The sequence below is a fragment of the Nicotiana tomentosiformis genome, chromosome 3 (assembly GCF_000390325.3).
Source record: "Nicotiana tomentosiformis chromosome 3, ASM39032v3, whole genome shotgun sequence".
Taxonomy (NCBI): domain Eukaryota; kingdom Viridiplantae; phylum Streptophyta; class Magnoliopsida; order Solanales; family Solanaceae; genus Nicotiana; species Nicotiana tomentosiformis.
The window spans coordinates 8213083-8236813 of record NC_090814.1 but is presented as its reverse complement, the minus strand read 5'-3'; the positions used below and the strand labels follow the sequence as shown (position 1 = coordinate 8236813).

The window sequence follows — 23731 nt, the reverse complement described above, 5'->3', positions numbered from 1 at the left end:
TGTCAATCAAGTTAAAAAGGAGGAAGGACTTAAAAAGCAGTCATAATGTAAGCCCAACAACTGAAATAACTTTTCATAAATAAATATGCCAATAATCACCATTATAAGCTCTGCCGCTTGCCAATAAATAAACATGTGCTTTTATATCACGGTCATACGTAACACAAGAACATGCACAAAGAAGATGAAACAGGAGGAATGATTAAACCAACATATTACAACTTACTAAACCAACATACTACAACTTACTAAACCAACATACATTCACTTCATCATCCCTATAACTAAACCAAAATACTACAACAACATATTAAGACAACATATATTCACTTCATCATCCCTACGACAACCAAAGCAAATAACAAAGCCCATGAAACAAAAATAATAGTTCTCATCTTCTTCACTTTGACCTCTAAATTACTAGTTTTTTCAGCTTCCACAAGTTGAAATTGCTCCATTTCGTCAAGTTTCATCTTCAAATTATGCCTTTCAACCATGATAACATCTTCCATTTCATCAAACAAGTTCTTAGAGTTGTCTCTTTCGACTTTAATAGCATCCTCCAATTCCTCAACTTTCATCTTCATAGGGCCCCTTTGAACTATCGTAGCTTGTTCCATGAGGTAAACTTTATTCCTCAAATTGTTCCTCTCAACCTTAGCACCATCAAATTTAGTTTTTAAATCTTTGATCACCATCACCGCTCGACGAGGGAGCTCTTCGTCAATCCATTCAAAAAACCCGCAAGAACTAACCTACATCATATCAGAATTTTCAATGAAAATATTAGTCATTTTTGGTATATAAACAGTAAAAATCAAGAACGACCTAACTCTACAAAAGAAGATGAATCAGATAAATTGACTAAAAACGAAATAAATTCAAAACTAACCTTGGATCTTGGACATTTTTAGAACCTTCTCCCAGCATTGGTGTCTGACCAAGCTATCAAATATAGTGCAATCAATCTGCTATGACACCTTCTTGCATATTGAATTTCATGCGCATTCACAGATAAATCAGACATTTAGCAAAAATTTTGAAGGGAAAATGGAGATTTTTAAATTTGGGGAACGATAACAATTAGGGATTTGTAATGGGTGACTATCGGTATAAGAAGAGGGAAAATAAGAAGAGAGATCCGCTTATGTGGATGCCATGTCAGCTAATTAATGCCAATGAGAAGGCTTATGTGTTTAGCCGTAAGGTTGAAGGCATTATTGGCCCAGTTTGCTAACGTGGAGGATTTTAATGTCCCAGTTTACTACCAGAGGACAAAATTGAGCTATATCCAATAGTTTAAGGATATTATTGGACCTTTTCCGAATTTAATATATAAAAATGTTTAAAACTTTAAACCAATAAAATTTGCACATATAAGCCCGAGTACGTACTTGTCACCTCGCGTACGCGACTTCCAATCACACAATTTCCACATAAGACTCAATGCCTAAGGGGTAATTCCTCCACTCAAGGTTAGGCAAGATACTTACCTTTTTGAAGTTATGCCGATATTCCAAAATCGCCTTCTTGCTTGAATTGACCTCCGGACATCTCAAATCTATCCAAATTAATTGTACAACTTCATTAAAATTCATCGGAAACAATTCTGGATAATAAAACGTCGACTTAAAATTTTATTCTAAAAAGTCAACCAAAGTCAACGCGGGTCTCGCCTCTCGGAACCCGACATAATTTTCATGAAATCTGAACACCCATTCCGATACGAGTTCAACCATACCAATTTTGTCAAATTCCAATAACAAATCGTCCTCCAAATCTTGAATTTTTATTTTTGGAAGATTTTGCAAAAAATTTAATTTCTTCCATTTAAATTCGAATTAAACTATGAATATAACCATGGATTTATGAAATATAATCACTTTTGGGTATAAAACACTTACCTAGATGATTTTCTTGAAAAACCCACGAAGAATCGCTCAAAACCGAGCTCTACAACTTCAAAAATGATACAAATGGCTAACCCTCGAAATAGAGTACTTTTATGTTCTACCCAGATGTTTGTACATCGCTATCACGGAAGAACTAATGCGATCACGAAGGAGAAAATGGCTACTGCCTCAAAATGTACTACGCGATCGCGTAGAAGAAATGACATTGCCCACAAAAGGGCTCTACGCGAACGCGGAAGGGGGGAGTGCGACGCGATGAAGCAAAATTCAAAGGTTCGCGATCACGAACCTTACTCTGCAAACGCGATGAATAAAAATATGGTACGTCAACAATACACTACACAATCGCGTGAGATAGCATGCGATCGCAGAGGAGAAGAGGAAATCATCAGTTGTTACAGTTGGGCTATGCGAACGTGGGCAGTGAGGTGCGAACGCGGAGAAGAAAAAGGCACACTTCTGCTATCGCGGACAGGCCTATGCGAACGCAAAGAAGGAAAATGGTAAGTCCCCCAAACAGCCTTCGCGATCGCACCTTCACCTACGTGGTCACATAGAATGGAACACCAGATATCAGAACCGCCATCCAAAACAAGAGAAAATGATCCGTAGCCCATCCGAAACATACCCGAGACCCTCGAGACCTTAACCAAATATACCAACACATCCCAAAATACAATACGAACTTAGTCGAGGCTTCAAACCATGTCAAACAACGCTGAAATTATGAATCACGCATTGAGTCAAATTATGAGTTTTCAAATCTTCCAACTTATTTATTTTGCGCCAAAATGTATCAAATTACTCCGGAATGACTTTAAATTTTGGACACAAGTCATAAATGACGTAATGGAGTTGTTCCAATTTTCGGAATCAAAATCCGACCTCGTTATCAAAAATTCAACCTTTGGCCGAACTTTCCAAAAATCTTATATTTTCCAACTTTCGCCAAAATGCGTCGAATTGTCCTAGGGACTTCCAAATCCAAATCCGGACGTACGCTTAAGTCCGAAATCACCATACGAAGCTATTGACATCATCAAAATTCTATTCCGGAGCCGTTTTCTCAAAAGTCAACTCTCCAGTCAACTCTTTCCATTTAAGCTTCAAAAATAAGAATTGTTCTTTTAACTTAATTCCGAATCTTTCAAAAACCAAGCTCGACTACATACGCGGGTCATAATACATATTACGAAGCTGCTCGAGACCTTAAGTCATTGAACAGGGCGTAACTTCTTAAAACGACAAGTCGGGTCGTTACATTCTTCACCTCTTAAACATACGTTCGTCCTCGAACGTGCCAAGAATCTTTCTGAGGACATTAAATTACTGAGTGTATTCTTACACACATACTCGCATGTGATTCTACGTTCCCGCAATTTAACACGGGTCCGACCACACTATCTCAACTAAGATTATTCCTTTTTTCCCTCTTTTATAAACATTAAAGCCAATTCCTTACACTCCAATTAATTTCAAAAGGCTCGATTTTCCATATTAGCACACTGCGTTAGTCTCAACCGGCGGTAGCAATTTCGGGCCTACACACACATTATACATATGCCCATAATCACATCTCTGGTCATAATAATTGTTCATAATTAATTTCAGTATCCTCAATTAATCTTATATTAACCAAAATCTTGTTTTAAAATTTTCACAACACTGACAGCAACATGCGAGGCATGAAGACCTCATAATTATTTATCCGAATTAACAAGTCGCATTTAACGCCACCTGAGCACTCACCTTATAGGATAAAATTTAATATTTACAGCACGAATATGGTTAAATATGCACAGAAACACATCAAAGAATTATCAAATAAGCCTAACAGTCATGACTCCCTATTAATACTTTAGTACAAATTTAATTTCACAAAGAGAGAATTTAAGCTCATAAAATTTTCACCAATTTAAGAGAATTTAAGCTCATAAACCACGGCTTGTGGCCCAGTTTAAATATTTCACATCATATAAAAATGCGAGGATCTCGTCCTCAACTCCGAATCACAAGTATTTTGCACATTGTGCCAACTGAAATTTTCAATTTCCTTTCTTTCTTCTTTTCAATAAAATTTCGTAAACAATTTTTTATTTTCATAACACCTAATGAACCCTCCATACCAATAGGGCATATAACTTATAAAATTGAGATCAATTATTTTGAATTTACAGCAAACCCACTGTAGTGAATAATAGAAAGTCACTTTTGGACTTATAGCCCTCACTAGTATACAAAATAAAAATGATAGACACAGGCTAACATCGTCAAGTCTCCCAACAGGGATAAACATATAAGTGGGTCACAAAATTACGAAGCTCACCCATAAGCGGAGCATAATAGGAGGACTCACCTCAATATTCAAAACCAAATCAAATTAAGGAAGAATACCCTTTTTATAACAAATCAGAATCATACCTATAATGACACCATCTGGTGTAGTGGCCTCAGCCACACCATAGCAAATATATCAACGGGTCGGGCCTCCACCTCTTAGGCGTCCTCTACTCGCCTGTCCTCCACCCCTAACTAGTTGTGCACGTGGGGTAGTAACTGCATTGGGGCCCATAGCCTGAGCGTTCTGATAAAATCCACCCCTCCCAAGTTTGGACAATTTCTCTTGATGTGTATAGTATCACCACTCTCATAACAGCCCCTCTGTGGGCGCGACTGCTCATACTGAATCTCTATCAGATAACTGGAATAACCACTATAAGAACCTCCTACCGGTGGTGCACTAAAAGTATTAATTGAAGCACTATGAGTATTCTGAATTGCGGACTGGGCTGACCGACTGCCCGAGCCTCCACCATGATGAGTCATAGCTGCAGAGTAGAATCCATTAAATCCTCTAGAGTTCCGAGACCTTTTGGCCTCCTTAGACTCTTTCTCCTCACTTCGAACACGTTCAAACATCTTGGTAATCTCTACTACTTGCTGAAATGGAATGTCAGTTTGCAACTCTTGATCCATACATATTTTAAAATCATAATCGAGCCCTTCAATGAATCCGTGGACCCGCTCTCTAATTGTAGGAACCAAGATAGGTGCATGGTGGCTAACTCACTGAACCTGATAACATATTCTGACACTGTCATGGTGCCCTGGCTCAACCGTTCAAACTCTGGGTGCCACGCATCTTGGAGAGTCTAGAGAATAAACTCTTTCAAAAACATCTCCGAAAATTGAGCCTAGGTTGGTGGCATTGCACCGACTAGTCTACCTTCTTCATAAACTTGCCACCACTGATACGTTGCTCCTTACAGCTGAAATGTAGTAAAGGAAACTCCGCTCACTTCTACAATACCCATGGTACGGAGAGTATGATGGCACTTTTCTAAAAATCCTTGGGCATTCTCGGTAGCTGTGCCACCAAAAGTAGGTGGACTATACCTCTTTAATCTCTCAAGTCTCTTTTGTTCTTCTTCTGATTTTCCTAGCCTGAACTCAGGCTGAACCGGAATAACAAGTTGTACCGGCACCACACCCAGAACCTGACCAATGTAAACCTGCTGCTCTGGAGTACGAGCGGTAGGAGTCTGAGCTCCTCCCCCAATCTGTGAAATATTTGGTGCAACGGAGATCAATCCTTCTTGTCCCCCAACCGGAGCTATTGGTGGCTCCTCAATTGTTACTCTGACAGGTGCTCTAGCTGTGACAAGTGCCCTTCCTCAGCCTCTACCTCGGCTTCTACCTTAGCCCCGGCCTCTTGCGGCTCTAGTAGTATGTGCGGGTATTTGCTCAGCTGACCCGATAGCACGTGTCCTTGCCATTTGTGAGAGAATAGAGATACAAAGTCTCAAATTCAAAAATTAACAAATTCCACACTACAGGAATGAAAGAAGTGGAAATTTCTTAACAGTTCTGTAGCCTCTCGAAGATAAGCACAGACGTCTCCATACCGATCCGCAAGACTCTACTAGACTCGTTCGTGACTCGTAGAACCTATGAACTTAGAGCTCTGATACCAACTTGTCACGACCTAAAATTCTACCACAAGCGTCATGATAGCACATAGTCTCTAAGACTAAGTAAGCCGATTATAATCACAATTCAAGCCATTTTTTAAAAACATATAATTTAATACAACCTCCCAAGACTGGTAATATTGAGTCACGAACTCTAACTAAATACATGGAATTATCTCGAGGGTCGAATATACAATACTGTTTGAATAGGAAATTAACAATACAATAAAATAGAAAGACTCTAAGGGACTGCGACGACCAAGCAATCCTACCTTGAATCATTGCGATCATACTCTAATATCTGTCCGAATCCAATATCTTCAATACCTGGCTTTGCACAAAAATGTGTAGAAGTATAGTATGAGTACACCACAGTCGGTACCCAGTAAATATCAAGACTTACCTCAGTGGAGTAGTGACGAGGTACAGTCAAGACACTCACTAGTCAAATAACCTGTGCAATATAGCATACAAAAATAATAGAAAACCAATAGCAGTGATAGCAACACCAATCAACTAGTGATTTAAACAACAAGTTAACAGGAATACCATAAATATTGCCCAAACTAATAATAAACACAGGAACAACCAATTAATCAAGTTCTTCAAAATATACATCGTTTATCTATAAGTTTTTCAATAAAAGTCTCTAGAATATAATCCTTTCCAATAAATATATTTCGAATATACTTCCTCCAAATAAATATCTTTCCATCATAATTCTTTCAAATAAATATCTTTCGAATATAATTCTTTCAAGTATATATCTTGCAAATATAATTCTTTCAAATAAAAGTCACTATGTGACAAATCATTTAACTTCCTTGGTGTGAGAAATATATTCAACATATCACATCAAATGGCACGATAATACATTCGTGCACTTGTCTCATTCTCACCCTATATATATATACATATATATATATATATATATATATATATATATATATATATATATATAGTAGAGCAAATCAATTGGCACGGCAACACCCTTCGTGCATTTATCTCTTTCTCACCGTGCATACATATAACAATACCAACTAGGTGGGAGAAAAGTCAATAACAATAAAAGAAATAAATTGGGAGGCACACAGTAAGCAACAATGACTACAAGTCAGATAGAAAACATAGGTGCACAATAACATCTCAAGATAAAGGCATGAATGTATACACAACAAAACGATATCACAATATAATATATGTCTCTCGTCCTCGCCTGCACGGAAACACCCTTCGTGCCATGAATATATGATAATATAAAAATAATGGCACGACATCACCCTTCGTGCTTTTACTCTCATCCTCACCTGATATTATAAATGAAATGGCACGGCATCATCCTTCATGCTTTTACACTCTCAATGGCACGGCATCACCCTTCATGCTTTACAGTCTCAAATGGCACAGCATCAACCTACGTGATTTACACTCTCAAATGGCACGACATCACCCTTCGTGCTTTACACTCTTCCTTACCAAGCACATGTATATCATTAACAAGCAAGGTAGGAAGCATAAATAACATCAAGGAGAGTGTTTAAACCACAACACAATACAACAATTCATATCACAATTTGCCACTGACCACAACCAAATTCCAAATATGAAGCAGAATCAATATATTTCTCAACAAATAGCCCAAGGCTCCACACAACATATATAAAACCCCAAAACAATCAACAGAGGTGAAAAATACTCAGTATAGGGCAACGCCTTCATTAATTCAAATTCTTGATAATTATATTAACTCCTTAATTTAAACTTATTTAATAAATATTTGCAGATAAGGATTCCATCATGAATTTAATTCCAACAAAAATATCAAATCAACAAACATACGGAATTCACATAAAATTCAAGTGACAATAACACCAAATTATAATATAAAATACAAACTCGACAAATAAGGAATGAGGCGTGATAATTCAAGGATTTACTAAACGCCAACAATTATCCAATTTAATACATAAAAATGTCTATAACTTTAAACCAATAAAATTTGCACATATAAGCCCGAGTACGTACTCGTCACCTCGCGTACACGACTTCCAATCACACAAGTTCCACATAAGACTTAATGCCTAAGGGATAATTCCCCCACTCAAGGTTAGGTAAGATACTTACCTTTTTGAAGTTATGCCAATATTCTAAAATTACCTTCTTGCTTGAATTGACCTCCGGACAGCTCAAATCTATCCAAATTAATTGTACAACTTCATTAAAATTCATCAAAAATAATTCCGAATAATAAAACGTCGACTTAAAATTTTATTCTAAAAAGTAAACCAAAGTCAATGCGGGGCCCGCCTCTAGGAACCCGACATAATTTTCATGAAATCCGAACACCCATTCTGATACGAGTTCAACCATACCAATTTTGTCAAATTCCAATAACAAATCATCCTCCAAATCTTGAATTTTCGTTTTTGGAAGATTTTGCAAAAATCTTGATCTCTTCCATTTAAATTCGAATAAACGATGAATATAACCATGGCTTTATGAAATATAATCACTTTTGGGATAGAACACTTACCTAGATAATTTTCTTGAAAAACCCACGAAGAATCACTCAAAACCGAGCTCTACAACTCCAAAAATGATAAAAATGGCTAACCCTCGAAATAGAGTACTTTTATGTTCTGCCCAGGTGTTTGTACATCGCGATTGCGGAAGAACTAATGCGATCGCAAAGGAGAAAATGGCTACTGTCTCAAAATGTACTACGCGATCGCGGAATGATGCATGTGATCGTGTAGAAGAAATGACACTGCCCACAAAAGGTCTCTACACGAACGCGGAAGGAGGGAGTGCGAACACGATGAAGTGAAATTCAAAGGTTCGCGATCGCGAACCTTACTCTGCGAACACGATGAAGAAAAATATAGTATGTCAATAATACACTATGCGATCGCGTGATCTAGCATACTATTGTAGAGGAGAAGAGGAAATCATCAGTTGTTACAGTTGGGCTATGCAAACGCGGGCAGTGAGGTAAGAACACGGAGAAGAAAAAGGCACACTTCCGCGATCGCGGACAAGCCTATGTGAATGCAAAGAAGGAAAATGGTAAGTCCCCCAAATAGCCTTCGCGATCGCGCCTTCACCTATGCGATCGCATAGAAGGGAACACCAGATATCATAATAGCCATCCAAAATAAGAGATAATGAACCCTAGCCCATCCGAAACGCATCCGAGACCCTCGGGACCTTAACCAAATATACCAACACATCCCAAAATACAATACAAACTTATTCGAGGCTTCAAACCACGTCAGACAATGCTGAAATTATAAATCACGCATTGATTCGAATTATGTATTTTCAAATCTTCCAACTTATATATTTTGTGCCGAAACATATCAAATCAATCCGGAATGACTTTAAATTTTGCACACAAGTCATAAATGACGTAATGGAGTTGTTCCAATTTCCGAAATTGAAATCCGACCTCGTTATCAAAAACTCAACCTTCGGTCGAACTTTCCAAAAATCTTATATTTTCCAACTTTCGCCAAAATGCGTCGAATTGTCCTACAGACTTCCAAATCCAAATCTAGACGTACGCCTAAGTCCAAAATCACCATACGAAGTTATTGACATCATCAAAATTCTATTTCGGAGCTGTTTGCTCAAAAGTCAACTCTCCAGTCAACTCTTTCCATTTATGCTTCAAAAATGAGAATTGTTCTTTTAACTTAATTTTGAATCTTCCGAAAATCAAAATCGACCACACACGCAGGTCATAATACATATTACAAAGCTGCTCGAGATCTTAAGTCGCTGAATGGGGTGTAACTTCTTAAAATAAAAAGTCGGGTCATTACAATTTATTGGATGGGGATGAAGGAATTAGGAAACTTCAGTCTCTCATTAATGAAAATTTTAGGATTATTAATCTATTTGCTATTGACCTCCTTGATGATACTATTTTTGTTCCTAATATAACTCGATGCACTAATAAAAATAGGATATTGTGTTGGGGGTATTTAAGAAGCAAAGGAAACTTGAGGTAACAGACCAACTTGATAGGTACAAAATTTTGGTAAAGAATATAACATTTAAGAATCTTGCTGAAGCAAAAGTGGTTATTGGTTTTTATTCTGTTGCAAATAATAAGGCTTTAGAGGTAGTGAATAGTGACAGGATAAGACTTAGATATAAGTGTATTGTTGGTTGTCCCTTTAAATGTCTTATTTCTAAATATGGAAATAACCAAGGGGCCAAGATAAAGACTTTACATGCTGAACATGAATGTGGGGAAGCATTTGAGAATAGAAGAGCTACTCCTGCTACCTTAGCTCATTATTTTATGAGAAAGGTTCAAAATAATCCCAAGTACAAGATGAAAGAAATGAAGGGTGCCCTGGAGGAGATATTTAAGCTAAATGTGAGTCAGTCAAAGTTAAAAAGAGTGAAAGGATGGTGTTAGAGAAGCTAGAAGGTAGCTACTTAGATGCGTACAACAAGTTAGAGGCATACGCCCAAGAATTGAGAGAAAACAATCCCGGTTCTGATAGGGTTATCCAGATATCCAAGAATGCTTTGGAAGAAGGTATAAGGAGATTCATGAGGATGTATGTGTGCTTTGAGGCCCTCAAGAATGTATTCAAAGAAGGTTTAAGACCTTTTGTAGGACTTGATGATACCTTTTTAAAAGAAAAATATCAAGGCATGTTGTTGGTGGCTGTGGCTCAAGATTCTACTAAATATTTTTACCCATTAGCGTGGGTGGTGGTAGATAAGGAAAATAGTAGAACTTGGCACTGGTTTATGGAGAACTTGAAGAGTTCTTTAGACTTGAAAGAAGATGATGGAGTAACCTTCATAACAGATATGCAAAAGGTACTTCAATTTTTTTTTCACTTGGTTTTTTCCTCACAGTAGCAACCACATTAATCTAAAATTGTTTGACATGCAGGGACTGTTAAATGATGTTAGGAAAGTATGTACAGAAGCTCATCATAGATTTTGTGTAAGGCACACATTGAAGCAAATTGGTGTAAGATCTGGCATACTAATGAGATGAAAAAACTACGTTGGTGGTCTACCTGGAGCACATATGAAGAAGAATTTAAGGAGATGTTGAGGCAGCTAGGTAAAGTATCTGAGGATTGTATGAAAGACTTGTTGAAGTATCCACTCTCTAGCTGGTGTAGATCATATTTAGACACCCAATACAAGAACCCAATGGTGGATAATAACTTCACAGAGTCATTCAACTCATGGATTCTTGAAGCCAGACAACAGCTTATTGTGAAGATACATGAGACTATCAGAGTGAAGGTGAAGTTAATTGTCTTTAGACTATTTTATTAGACTGTTTCATTAGTCTTTTCTAAAAAAAAAAAGAACAATCTATTTTTAACGTGACTGTTTTAATGTGACTATTTGTTATATGAAGGTAATGACTTTGTTAAAGGACCACATAAATAAAGTGAGTAGCTAGAAAGATGACTACAGTCCGTATGAAATAGAGCTGTATAATGATTATAGAGAGATGTCACAAGAATGTACCTCATACTTCAATGGAGGGAGGGAATATGAAAAATCACAATGTTCAGACAGACACACTGTTATTCTTAAGTAGCATAAGTGCACATGTAGGATATGGGACTTGTTTGGCATCCCATATCCTCATGCTATCAGAGCCTTCAATTACAAGAAGCTTGATCCAAAGACTGGGATTAACTAGTGGTATTCAAAAGAGGTATTCTAATTGGTGTATCAACACAAGCTCCAACCTATGAGAGGTAAAAATTTTTGGAAGGTGGAGCCACACCATGCCATGGATATACCACCCTTAGTAAAGATGGTGGGTAGACCAAAAGTCAAAAGGACAAGAGAAAAAGATGAGGTTATTAATAGGCAAGGCACATGGACAACTTCCAAGAAAGGCCTTCAAATGCATTGTGGTTACTGATCAAAGAAAATGTTCAATGAAGCTAAATACATCTAACAGTAGTTATTTCATTATTTCTACTTGTTTAAAGACACTGACAAGTTTATTTCACTTCATACAATTACAAGGGATACGCCAGCCAGTGCAAGAACCTAATGAACCGAGTTTGTTATGATCCCTAATTCTGGGTTTATACCTCAGTCAACAACTCAACAGTCCACTCAGACTACTTAATCCAGTCAGCAGATAACTCAACAATACACTTAGACTAGTCAGTCCAGTCAGCAGACAACTCAGCAATGTAGTGAGGCCCCTCAGTCCAGTCAGCAAGCAACTCAGCATTTCACTAATGCTACTCAGTCCAGTCAGCTTCCAACTCAACAAGCCAGTGATGTTTCCCAGTCCAGTCAGCTTCCCACTTAGCAAACCAGTGATGTTTCTCAACAGCCAAGTCTAAAAAGAACCAAGTACACTCTAAGAAGACTACTTGATTCAGACTTTGGGACTGAACCTGACCCAGTATTGAGCCCTAAGGTTGTCTCTGAGATTATGACAAGACTTTTACTGAAGAATCAACAGCAAAATACTGGGACAAGGAAGATAAACTTTACATGAGATTACACTGGTAGCTCACAACCAACAAATCTACCATATTCTCCAACAAGGACGACTTGGAAAGGCAAACATGCAATGATCTGAAGTCAGTTACTAGGTGTGAAGGAGAAAAAAATTCGAAAGATTCAAACTAGAAAGGGCAAGGGGAAGTAAAGTAACAAGTTATTGGGATGACTGTAATAGACAATTTATTTTTGTAATGATTGTAATAGACAAGCAACTCGCTTCTATGTTTATAGACAAGTAAATATTGTGAGATTGGTATAAGTTTTTGGCTCACTGATGTTTGGCTATAAATTTATACTTTTAGTGCATTACATTTTAATGTGTTGATTATTAAATGTGCGATGTTTGAGCTTTATTGTGTCGTTTTTATGTGTAGGAGCGTTGGAGGATGGAAATCCGTAAAAGTTATACACAGGGATATCAAAGATACACAAAAAGAGCACGAAAAGCCAAAAACCGGACAAGTTTCAGAACCAAGCACCACGCCTGGTCCTAGGCGCCGTACACCGGGCGGCACAGAGGGCGTCGCCCACTCCAGGGCATGCTGCACACCAGGCCTTGCGAGCTCTGAGGCCTGGTCTTTTCCTAGTCCGTGTATTAAATGTTTTCTACTTGGATTTGGGCTTGGAGGCTCCGGCCATAACCTATAAATACCCCCTAAACATGATTAGTGAAGGGTTGGTAAATTTTGGAGGTAAGCAAAGGCAAAGAAACACAAATGGAGCACGAAATTCATCATTCTTCCATCTTCCATCTAGTATTCATAGCTTTTATGTTTAAAAATAATATTTTGAGTATTGTCATGAACACGAGTGACTAAGAACCTCATTATTTTGAGGTTATGGGTTATTATTGACTATTGTAGTTTGACGGTTGATAATATTGCTTGATTTTATCATATTAATTTATTTATTCAACCTTACACTTAATTATTCTATTGTGCAGCTAACAATTGAGTACTATCTACGAATTTATAGTTGAACTCAAAAGTGGAAACTATAGATCGCATATAAGATTGAATAGAGTAAGTTCTTGAATCTGAGTATCGGAGAATACATTCGCGATTAGGATAGACATATTCTAGTTGCCTTACTTGGTTATTCTTGCAGGAAATACACATGTATTTTTGCTAATTCAGATTCTATAGGCATACAGTCTTAGGTTGGATTGAATAGGCGAGCGAAGCATCGAAATAACTTTGCGAGCAAAATAAACCCTGCTAATCAAGAAATTAGATAAATCATGTGATTAAATCAATCGGAAAAACGCAATAGGAGAGACAATAATCCCATTAACCCTGGAATATTTCCATCTCATTGAATTCTTTTTAAGTATTTGTTTGCTCTACTTGCGATCTTATCTTCTTCTTTGCTTATTAGTTTCGTAGTAATTTAGTTAATAAAAATCACAACCATCTTCCTCAAAATCTTTTGAACAAATAACTCGTACTAGTTTAAGTTAGGCAATAGTTGATCATAAATCATCATGGGAACGATACTTTCTCATCACTTTATTACTTGTCGACCACGTATACTTGCATGTGTGTTTGGATCCAACAAGTATTTTGGCACCATTGCCGGGGATTTAGAAAATAGCTACTTGTCTGAAATAAGTTTTTATTTATTTTTGTTTGAGATTTAATTTTTTTTGTTGTTTCTGACTCTACAGGTGTTCATATTGAATGCTAAGAAGAAGTAATAGTTTGAACGATCTTTCGCCTTTCGATCCTGAACCCAAAAGACTCCTCCACAAGTGTCACGACCCAAAATCTAACCATGGTCGTGATGGCGCCTATCGTGTTACAAGGAAAGCCTATTTCCAAAAATATTACTACTAAATCGATTATAAGAATTTAATAAAACAATACCAACATTTGAATTTCTCATAAACTAAATCAACTCTAAATATAATATAGAAAATACAGAAACGAGCCCCAAATATCGGGGTGTCACTAAGTCATGAGCGTCTAAAACTATGAACTAGGATATATAACTGTCTAACTGTCAATACAGTCTCAAAAGAAGAAATGATAAAAAGAGTAACAAGGTCCTGCGGACGCTAACAGCTACCTTACAGTCTCCAAAGTTAGCCGGCCTGAACTCAACGATTGCCACCCTCTAACTCACCTGGATTTGCACATAAAGTGCAGGGTGTAGTATGAATACAACCGACTCAGTAGTAACTAAAATAACTAAGGAACTGAGCAGTAGTGATGAGCTAAGGAGAATAATCCAATTATTATTTCCACAATTAAGTACAAACATGAGTAGACATGTAATTTCATAAATCAGTAAGACTACAAGGAAAATTAACAGGTAAATACAGCAACAACAAAAGTAAATGCAACCTCACAGCAATGTCACTCTATGACTCAGCACTCGACGCTCAACACTCTGCGCTCACTGGGGGTGTGTACAGACTCCGGAGGGGCTCCAAAAGCCCAAGCGCTAAGCACGGACAACTCACGTACTATCATATCAATACCTGGATCCGCACGGTCAACTCATGTGCTACGCGGACAACTCACGCGCTATGGTATCAATACCTAGACCCGCATGGTCAACTCACGTGCTACGCGGACAACTCACGCGCTATGGTATTAATATCCTCACAACTAGGCCCTCGGCCTCACTCAATCATGTACCTCACTAGCTTCACCATCATCAACAAATAAGGGAACACAGCTCACATCAAGTATCACAGCATATCAGCAAATAATACAGACTGAGGTAAACATGTACAACAATTTCTATGACTGAGTATAATTAATGTGAGCATGAATAAAGCCTAAGCATGATCCCTAACATGAAGGCACACAAGTTCAACAACAAGTAACTACGTAAACACAGATGATGGCCATGAAGCCTCACGGGACGGATCAAGTCTCAATCCCTCGAGGTATACACCCACACGCCTTTCACCTAGCGTGGGTATCACCTCCAAACAGTCACACGATATCAAATTCTCCGGGTTTATACCCTCAAAGCCAGAGTTAAAACCGTTACTTACCTTAACAACGTAAAATCCTACTCCGGGATGCCCTCGTCTCTGGACTCGATCTCCAAAAGCTCCGAATCTAACCAAAAATCAGAATACTACTATCAACATAGTCTAAAGAATCGAATTTCACAATAAAAACTTCATAAATATGCCAAAAATCCGAAATCGGCCAAAACCCGGCCCCCGGGCCCATGTCTCAAAATCAGTCAAAACTAGCAGAGTAATAAACCACGTTCTCTCTCGAGTCTAACCATATAAAATTCATCAAAATCGGACTCCGTTTGGTCCCTCAAATCCTCACTTAAACTCTCCAAAACTCAAGCCCTAACTCCCTCAATTTCACTTTAAAATCATCAATCAAATCCTAAAAACAAAGATAGATTCATGAAATATAACCAAAACGGAGTAGAGAACACTTACCCCAATCCTTATGGTGAAAATCGCCCCCAAAATTGCCCAAATCCGAGCTCCCGAACTCAAAATATGACCGAATGAACAAACCCTCGTTTTATATATTATTTTGCCAGTTATTATGCCTCATTTCTCATGCCAAATGATCCCAAAACTTGATTTTTATGCCTCCAATAGATATTTTGTGAAATTATAGTCAAGTTAGGCTTTTGAATCACTCAATTTGACCTTATAATGAATGAAATATGTTGGTTTCAATATTTGCAAATAGTGCAGATTTTTAATTACGAATTCAGTGGCAAGTTCGTAATTATTCTGACAAATCTGGCAACCCAATTGTTTAGTAAAATGACCATAAATTCCTCATACGATGCCCAAATTCGATGATTCATTTTTTTATGGATCCGTAATTACGATACGGATCTAATGCTTCAATCAAAATAGAAATCAGAGCTTATTTTCTTAATGTGGTACCATTTATGCTGGAAGAAACGACGTCGAAACATAAAAATAACGAGCACAACGATGCCAAAACCTATCAAACCACGTCCGAATAACCTCAAATTTTTCACACACGTCCCAAATGACACTATGAATCTATTCCAACTTCCAAAATTCCATTCCGACCCCGATACCTAATTTTCCACTGCTGACCAAAATTGCCAAATTTCTAACTTTCGCCAATTCAAGCCTAATTCTACCACGGACCTCCCAATTAGATTTCGGACACACTCCTAAGTCTAAAATCACCCAACGAAGCTAACCGAATCAATAAATTCCAAATCCGAATTCGTTTACTCATAAGTCAACTTCCGATTGGCTTTTTCTAACTTGGCTTTCTAAATAAGAGACTAAGTGTTCATTTCACTCCAAAAATAACTCTGAACCCAAACCTACCAACTCGATATAACTCAACACAGCTGAACAACACAATAAGAAGTAGAAATGGGAGAAACGGGGCTTTAACTCTCAGAACGAACGATCGGGTCGTTACATCCTCCCCCTCTTAAACAAACGTTCGTCCTCGAACGAGTCTGAAAACAAAACATACCTGGATTCTGAACTCATATCACGACATGAAATCTACTTCACTCCCCAACTAAAAAACATGAAGAGATCCTTCAACATACCCATAACTTATACATCAAATCAAGATGGAAATCAAGCACCAAATAGTTTCTTTCTACACCTCAAGCAAATCCTTCTCGTCACATTCAAATTATATGAACTCAGCTCGTAGACACAGCATACTTATCACGTAGCCATCCAGCCATCACTTCCACTAATAGAGACACTACCGAACATATAAATCCAAAAGCGCGTGCTCACACAATCAACACCTCAGTGCTCAAGCTACAGTCACACCCGGCCTCAAGTCCTCCAGACCGGCCCAACATCAACACACAAAAATCACATCTCGCACCTCATCCAGGGAATCACAAGCCGTCGATGCACAACTGATACCGAGCGCTCATGTGCACATACAAATGCATGGAAGGAATTCAAAAAGTTACACTTCAAGCTGAATCAATACCGCACAATAAGAATTCAAGAATGTGAAATTTTCCTAAAGGTTCTGCAGCCTCTCGAAGATAAGTACAGACGTCTCTGTACCGATCCGCAAGACTCTACTAAACCCGCTCATGACTCGTGAGACCTATGTAACCTAGGCTTTGAAACCAACTTGTCACGACCCAAAATCTAACCATGGTCGTGATGGCGCCTATCGTATTACAAGGCAAGCGTATTTCCCAAAATATTACTACTAAATTGATTATAAGAATTTAATAAAACAATACCAACATTTGAATTTCTCATAAACTAAATCAACTCTAAATATAATATAGAAAATACGGAAACGAGCCTAAAACATCGGGGTGTCACTAAGTCATGAGCGTCTAAAACTATGAACTAGGATATATAACTGTCTAACTGTCTATACAGTCTCAAAAGAAGAAATTATAAAAGGAGTAACAAGGTCCTACGGACGCTAACAACTACCTTGCAGTCTCCAAAGTTCTGCCCTTTGCTGGCGCTTATGATCCTCTAGGGTCTAGGCATAAGCCTGAATACGGGAAATATCCATGCCCTCTACCAAGGAGGCTGTCATGTAATTATTTATCAAGTGTGGTCCCAACCTGTTCCCGAATAGGTGCACCCTATCGCTCATGTCGGCCACCATATGGGGAGCATACCTTGCTAAAGAATCAAATTGCATACTATACTCTCGTACACTTATATTACCCTGTCGAAGGTTCAAGAACTTATCAGCTCTAGCTCGCCGTATCTCAATTGGCAAGTAGTGATGAAGAAAGGCCTCAAAAAATTCCTTCCACATAGCTGGAGGAGCGTTCGGACCCCTAGATCTCTCCCAACTATCATACTAGCAAACCACTAAAGCCCGTAACCGATAAGAAGCCAACTCTACTGCCTCCGTATCACTAGCATGCATAACCCGTAATGTACGATGAACCTGATCAATAAATGTCTGCGGGTCCTCCTTCGGGTCTAATCCGGTAAACATTGGAGGGTCTAGATTAATAAAATCACGAACTCTCAAACTAACCGGTTTATCACCATCACTCAGCTACCAAGCTAGTCAACAATTGCACCGCAATGTGCATATGCGACTTGTACCCTAGTGATAATGTATTACGTAAGAGGTTTCAAGTTATCATTGGTTAATAATAGATCAACATTAAGCTGAATAAAAAATGGATCGATAAAAGTTACAAAGTATGAGATGATATTAGGCTATCATTCTTATGATGAACAGTGATGAGGAAGCATTAGAGGACTTAGATTTATATATATAGGATAAGCTGAGAGAGAGTAACCTGAAGTTGGGCAGTAGATCTCAGTAATAATAAACTGAAGCAAGCGTTATGGTATAGTATAACCTACCTAGATTTAGTAAAGCCACAAGCATAGATAACGAGGCTATGGAACAAGATATAAAAATAGTCGTAAGTTCGACAAAGTACCAAGAAAAGGACTTCAGTACACCTATAGATGCCTAGAAAGATAGCTTGTCATAGTTCTATACATGTTCACAAAGTGCGGCCTAGAGATTGGCTAAAGGCTGGAGGAAAAAGAAGAGAAGGGTCACATAGTCGCACATACAAGGACAAAGTCGTACAAGCTGCATGATAGAAAGTAAAAATAGTTGTGAGATTGGATAAATTTCGACCACAAGTCGTGGTGTGAGAAAGAGGCCTAAAGGGGGGAATGCCCTGGCCTTCGGATTTATTTGCAAAACAGTTGCATAGATGGCAAAGACAGTATTAAAGTATTGGTAAGAGTTTTAGGTTATGAGACTGATAAGCGCATAAGTCAACATTCGAAGATGAATATTCCAAAGGGGGGAATAATGTTACACCCCATGCTTTCATACGTGAGAGTACATCATAAGACAATTGATGTAAGCTCAGAAATGGCTTGAACTCAACGATCGCCGCCCTCTAACTCACCTGGATCTGCTCATAAAGTGCAGGGTGTAGTATGAGTACAACCGCCTCAGTAGTAACAAAAATAACTAAGGAACTGAGCAGTAGTAATGAGCTAAGAAGAATAATTCAATTATTATTTTCACAATTAAGTACAAACAGGAGTAGATAGGTAATTTCATAAATCAGTAACACTACAAGGAAAATTAACAGGTAAATGCAGCAACAACAAAAATAAATGCAACCTCACAACAATGTCACTCCATCACTCAGCACTCGCACTCAGCACTCAATGCTCAACACTGTGTGCTCACTGGGAGTGTGTACAGACTCAGGAGGGGTTTCCAAAGCCCAAGCGCTAAGCACGGACAACTCACGTACCATCATATCAACACCTGGATCCGCACGGTCAACTCACGTGTTATGCGGACAACTCATGCGCTATGGTATCAATACCTGGACCCGCATGGTCAACTCATGTGCTACGCGGACAACTCACGCGCTATGGTATTAATATCCTCACAACTAGGCCCTCGGCTTCACTCAATCATGTACCTCACTAGCCTCACCATCATCAACAAATAAGATAACACAACTCACATCAAGTATCACAGCATATCAGCAAATAATACAGACTGAGGTAAACATGTACAATAATTTCTATGACTGAGTATAATTAATGTGAGCATGAATAAAGCCTAAGCATAATCCCTAACATGAAGGCAGACAAGTTCAACAACAAGTAACTACGTAAACACAGATGATGGCCCATGAGGCCTCACGGGATGGACCAAGTCTCAATCCCTCGAGGAATACACCCACACGCCCATCACCTAGCATGGGTATCACCTCCAAACAGTCACACGATATCAAATTCTTCGGGTTTATACCCTCAAAGCCAGAGTTAAAACCGTTACTTACCTTAACAGCGTAAAATCCTACTCCGGGATGCTCTCATCTCTGGACTCGGTCTCCAAAAGCACCGAATCTAACCAAAAATTAGAATACTACTATCAACATAGTCTAAAGAATCGAATTTCACAATAAAAACTACATAAATATGCCAAAAATCTGAAATCGGCCAAAACCCGACCCCCGGGCCCACGTTTCGAAATCAGTCAAAACTTGAAGAATAATAAACCTCGTCCTCTCTTGAGTCTAATCATATAAAATTCATCAAAATCGGACTCCGTTTGATCCCTCAAATCCTCACTTAAACTCTCCAAAACTCAAGCCCTAACTCCCTCAATTTGACTTTGAAATCATCAATCAAATTCCAAAAACGAAGATGGATTCATGAAATATAGCCAAAACTGAGTAGAGAACACTTACCCCAATTCTGATGGTGAAAATCGCCCCCAAAATCGCCCAAATCCGAGTTCCCGAACTCAAAATATGACCGAATGAACAAACCCTCATTTTATATATTTTTCTGCCAGCTATTTTGCCTCGTTTCTCATTCCAAACGATCCTGAAACTCGCTTTTTATGCCTCTAATGGATTTCTTGTGAAAGTCTAGTCAAGTTAGGCTTTTGAATCACTCAATTTGACCTTATAATGAATGAGATATGTTGGTTTCAATATATGCAAATAGTGCAGATTTTTAATTACGAATTTAGTGGCAAGTTCATAGTTATTTTGACAAATCTGGCAACCCAATTGTTTAGTAAAATGACCATAAATTCCTCATACGATGCCCCAATTCAACGATTCATTTTGCTATGGCTCCATAATTATGATACGGATCTAATACTTCAATCAAAACAGAAATCGGAGCTCATTTTCTTAATGTGCTACCATTTATGCTGGAAGAAACGACATCGAAACATAAAAAAAACGAGCACAACGACGCCGAAACCTATCAAATCACGTCCGAATAACCTCAAATTTTGCACACACATCCCAAATGACACTATGAACCTATTTCAACTTCCGAAATTCCATTCCGACCACGATACCTAATTTTCCACTACTGACCAAAATCGCCAAATTTCTAACTTTCGCCAATTCAAGCCTAATTTTACCACGGACCTCCAAATTACATTCCAGACACACTCCTAAGTCTAAAATCACCCAACGAAGCTAGCCGAATCATAAAAATCCAAATCCGAATTCGTTTACTCATAAGTTAACTTCTGGTTGACTTTTTCTAACTTGGCTTTCTAAATAAAAGACTAAGTATTCATTTCACTCCAAAAACTACTCCGAATCCAAACCTACCAACTCGATATAATTCAAAACAACTGAACAACACAATAAGAAGTAGAAATAGGGGAAACAGGGCTATAACTCTCAGAACGAATAACCGGGTCGTTACATCAAGTTAAGGAGGGAGGCGGAAGCAAGATCAAGAACTGCATAGTTGGGCGTTGTAGTCAAACCACTGCCAATCGAAATGGCAGAGAATGATGAGAGACCGGTGATTGAGGCCGTAAGGCCTAGTCTTGCGAACATGAATCAGGCTATCGTGAAGCCTGATATAACTGGGCACTTCGAGCTGCAACAGTACATGGTGAAACTGATCCAATCCATAGGGAAATTCGTAGGTTTGCCAAGTGAATATCTACAGATGCACATATAATGTTTTTTTGGAGATTACGGATACATATAACTATCCGAACGTCGCCAAATACTATGTCAGACCGAACTTGTTTCCCTTTTCTCTGTTGGGGGAAGCAAAGGAGTGGTTGAACAAAGAGCCAGAAAACTCAATTCGAACATGGGATGATCTAGCACCGAAATTCCTTATCCAATTCTTTCCCACAAAGACAACAAAGTCACTAAGAAGCCAAATTCTGGGGTTTCAACAAAAATATGGTGAGACTCTACGTCAAGCCTAGGAGAGATATAAAATCTACTCAAAGTTTGCCCACATCACTGTCAGACTGATAAAGTCCTGGGTCATACTTTTGTTGATGTGTTAGACGAAGCATCCAAGATGAATCTTGATTCGGCCTGTGGAGGTAGTTGCATGGCTAGACCGTATACTGAAATCCAGCTCATGCTGAACAATTTCATGGCTAACGATAATAATTGGCAAGGAGATGGGGAACCACAAAGAGCACTTAAATAGAAGGCATCATGTGTTAATGAGCTTGATGATTTCTCAGCCATGAGAGCTGATAGAGCAAAGTTAGCCAACCAGTAAATCAGATGACAATGCAACAAGCGCAGCATGTGCAACAAATGTCTAGATGTTGTGAAATTTGTGGAGAAAGTCACATGAGTGACCAATGTTCGGTGAATCCAAAATCTATTTATTATGTGGGCCAACAGAATAGAGGTCCAACAAATCAAAATGTGCAATATGGGAACACTTATAATCCTAACTGGATGAATCACCCGAACTTCTCATGGGGTGGAAATCAGGCTACTCAAAATCAATACAGACCCCAAGGGAACTACAATCAACCCCAAAAGCCACCACAACAGGTAGAAGAAAGCACCAATGATATGTTGAAAAAGCTGTTAATTGATAACCAGCAGTTGAGGACTGAAATTAGAAATTTAGAAAGGCAGATTAGGCAGTTAGCTACACAAAAAAAATACTCGACCTACTGGAACACTCCCAAGTGATAATGAGAAAAGTCCCATTAGATAGGTACAAGCAATTAATCTAAGAAGTGGGAAAGCATTGGAGGAGTTTCCTCACAAAAAGTATGTGCCTAAAGAAGTTTTTGAAAGATTGGTACCTCAACCAGAGGTAGAAGCTGAAAAGAAAGATGTTGAACACAGGCAAGAGATAGAGGTAAGGCCACCACCGCCTTTTCCTCAAAGGTTGCAAAAGTCGAAAGATGAGTCCAAGTATAAAAAGTTCTTAGATATCTTGAGCCAGGTGCGGGTGAATCTACCTTTGATAGAAGTGCTGCAAGAAGTTCCTAAATATGCCAAGTACTTGAGAGACATCGTGGCCAATAAAAGAAGGTTGACAGAGTTTGAAACAGTTGTACTTACTGAGGAGTGCAATACTAGAGTACAGAGTAAGCTCCCACCTAAGTTGAAGGATCCAGGTTATTTCACAATTCCCTTGGCGATAGGAAAACACGAGGTTAGTAGAGCCTGGGAGTGAGCATTAATATGATGCCTCTATCTGTTTTCAAGTAGCTCGAATTGGGAGCACTTAAGGCCTACCACTATAACTCTACAACTAGCGAATCGGTCATTAGCAGTGCCCAAAGGGATAATTGAAGATGTGCTGGTTCGAGTGGGGAAGTTCATCTTTCCCGTTGATTTCATTATTCTCGATTGCATGGCCGATGAGGAAGTTCCAATTATTTAGGGGTGGCCATTCTTGGCCACTGGAGGAGCACTAATTGATGTAAGGAAGTCAAGCTAAATATGAGAGTGCATGATGAAGAAGTTACATTTAATATGTGCAAGGCGCTCAACCTTCCCAAGCATTATGAGAACTTGTGCATGATTTCGGTGATTGAACCAAAGGCAAGAGATCCCGAGATTGATGTGAGTGTT

General features: G+C 38.5%; 1 protein-coding gene, 2 long non-coding RNA genes and 1 other non-coding gene across 4 annotated transcripts; 2 read left to right on the top strand and 2 right to left on the bottom strand.

Moving 5' to 3' along the window:
* Window positions 1-245: 245 nt before the first annotated feature.
* LOC138908708 (uncharacterized) lies at window positions 246-1079 on the bottom strand. Its single transcript, XR_011415110.1, has 2 exons — window positions 893-1079; window positions 246-755 (listed from the first exon to the last, which is right to left on the bottom strand). It is a non-coding gene; the product is annotated as an uncharacterized lncRNA (long non-coding RNA).
* A 9490-nt stretch (window positions 1080-10569) lies between these two features.
* On the top strand, window positions 10570-11328 carry LOC138908707 (uncharacterized). Its single transcript, XR_011415109.1, has 3 exons — window positions 10570-10726; window positions 10803-11167; window positions 11286-11328. It is a non-coding gene; the product is annotated as an uncharacterized lncRNA (long non-coding RNA).
* A 10710-nt stretch (window positions 11329-22038) lies between these two features.
* On the bottom strand, window positions 22039-22144 carry LOC117281816 (small nucleolar RNA R71). The gene has a single exon (XR_004512442.1). It is a non-coding gene; the product is annotated as a small nucleolar RNA R71 (small nucleolar RNA).
* A 270-nt stretch (window positions 22145-22414) lies between these two features.
* Window positions 22415-23330, top strand: LOC138907321 (uncharacterized). The gene is made up of 2 exons (XM_070197917.1): window positions 22415-22788; window positions 22886-23330. Exons 1-2 carry the CDS (start codon window positions 22415-22417, stop codon window positions 23328-23330), a joined length of 819 nt encoding a protein of 272 aa, XP_070054018.1.
* Window positions 23331-23731: the final 401 nt, after the last annotated feature.

What these genes read in the sequence shown, in the direction of transcription:
- LOC138907321 (XM_070197917.1), top strand. Translation starts at nt 22,415, where the DNA reads ATGACAATGCAACAAGCGCAGCATGTGCAACAAATGTCTAGATGTTGT. An exon ending in TTAGAAAGGCAGATTAGGCA is followed by an intron (nt 22,789 to 22,885) that starts GTTAGCTACACA and finishes TAATCTAAGAAG; the next exon opens with TGGGAAAGCATTGGAGGAGT.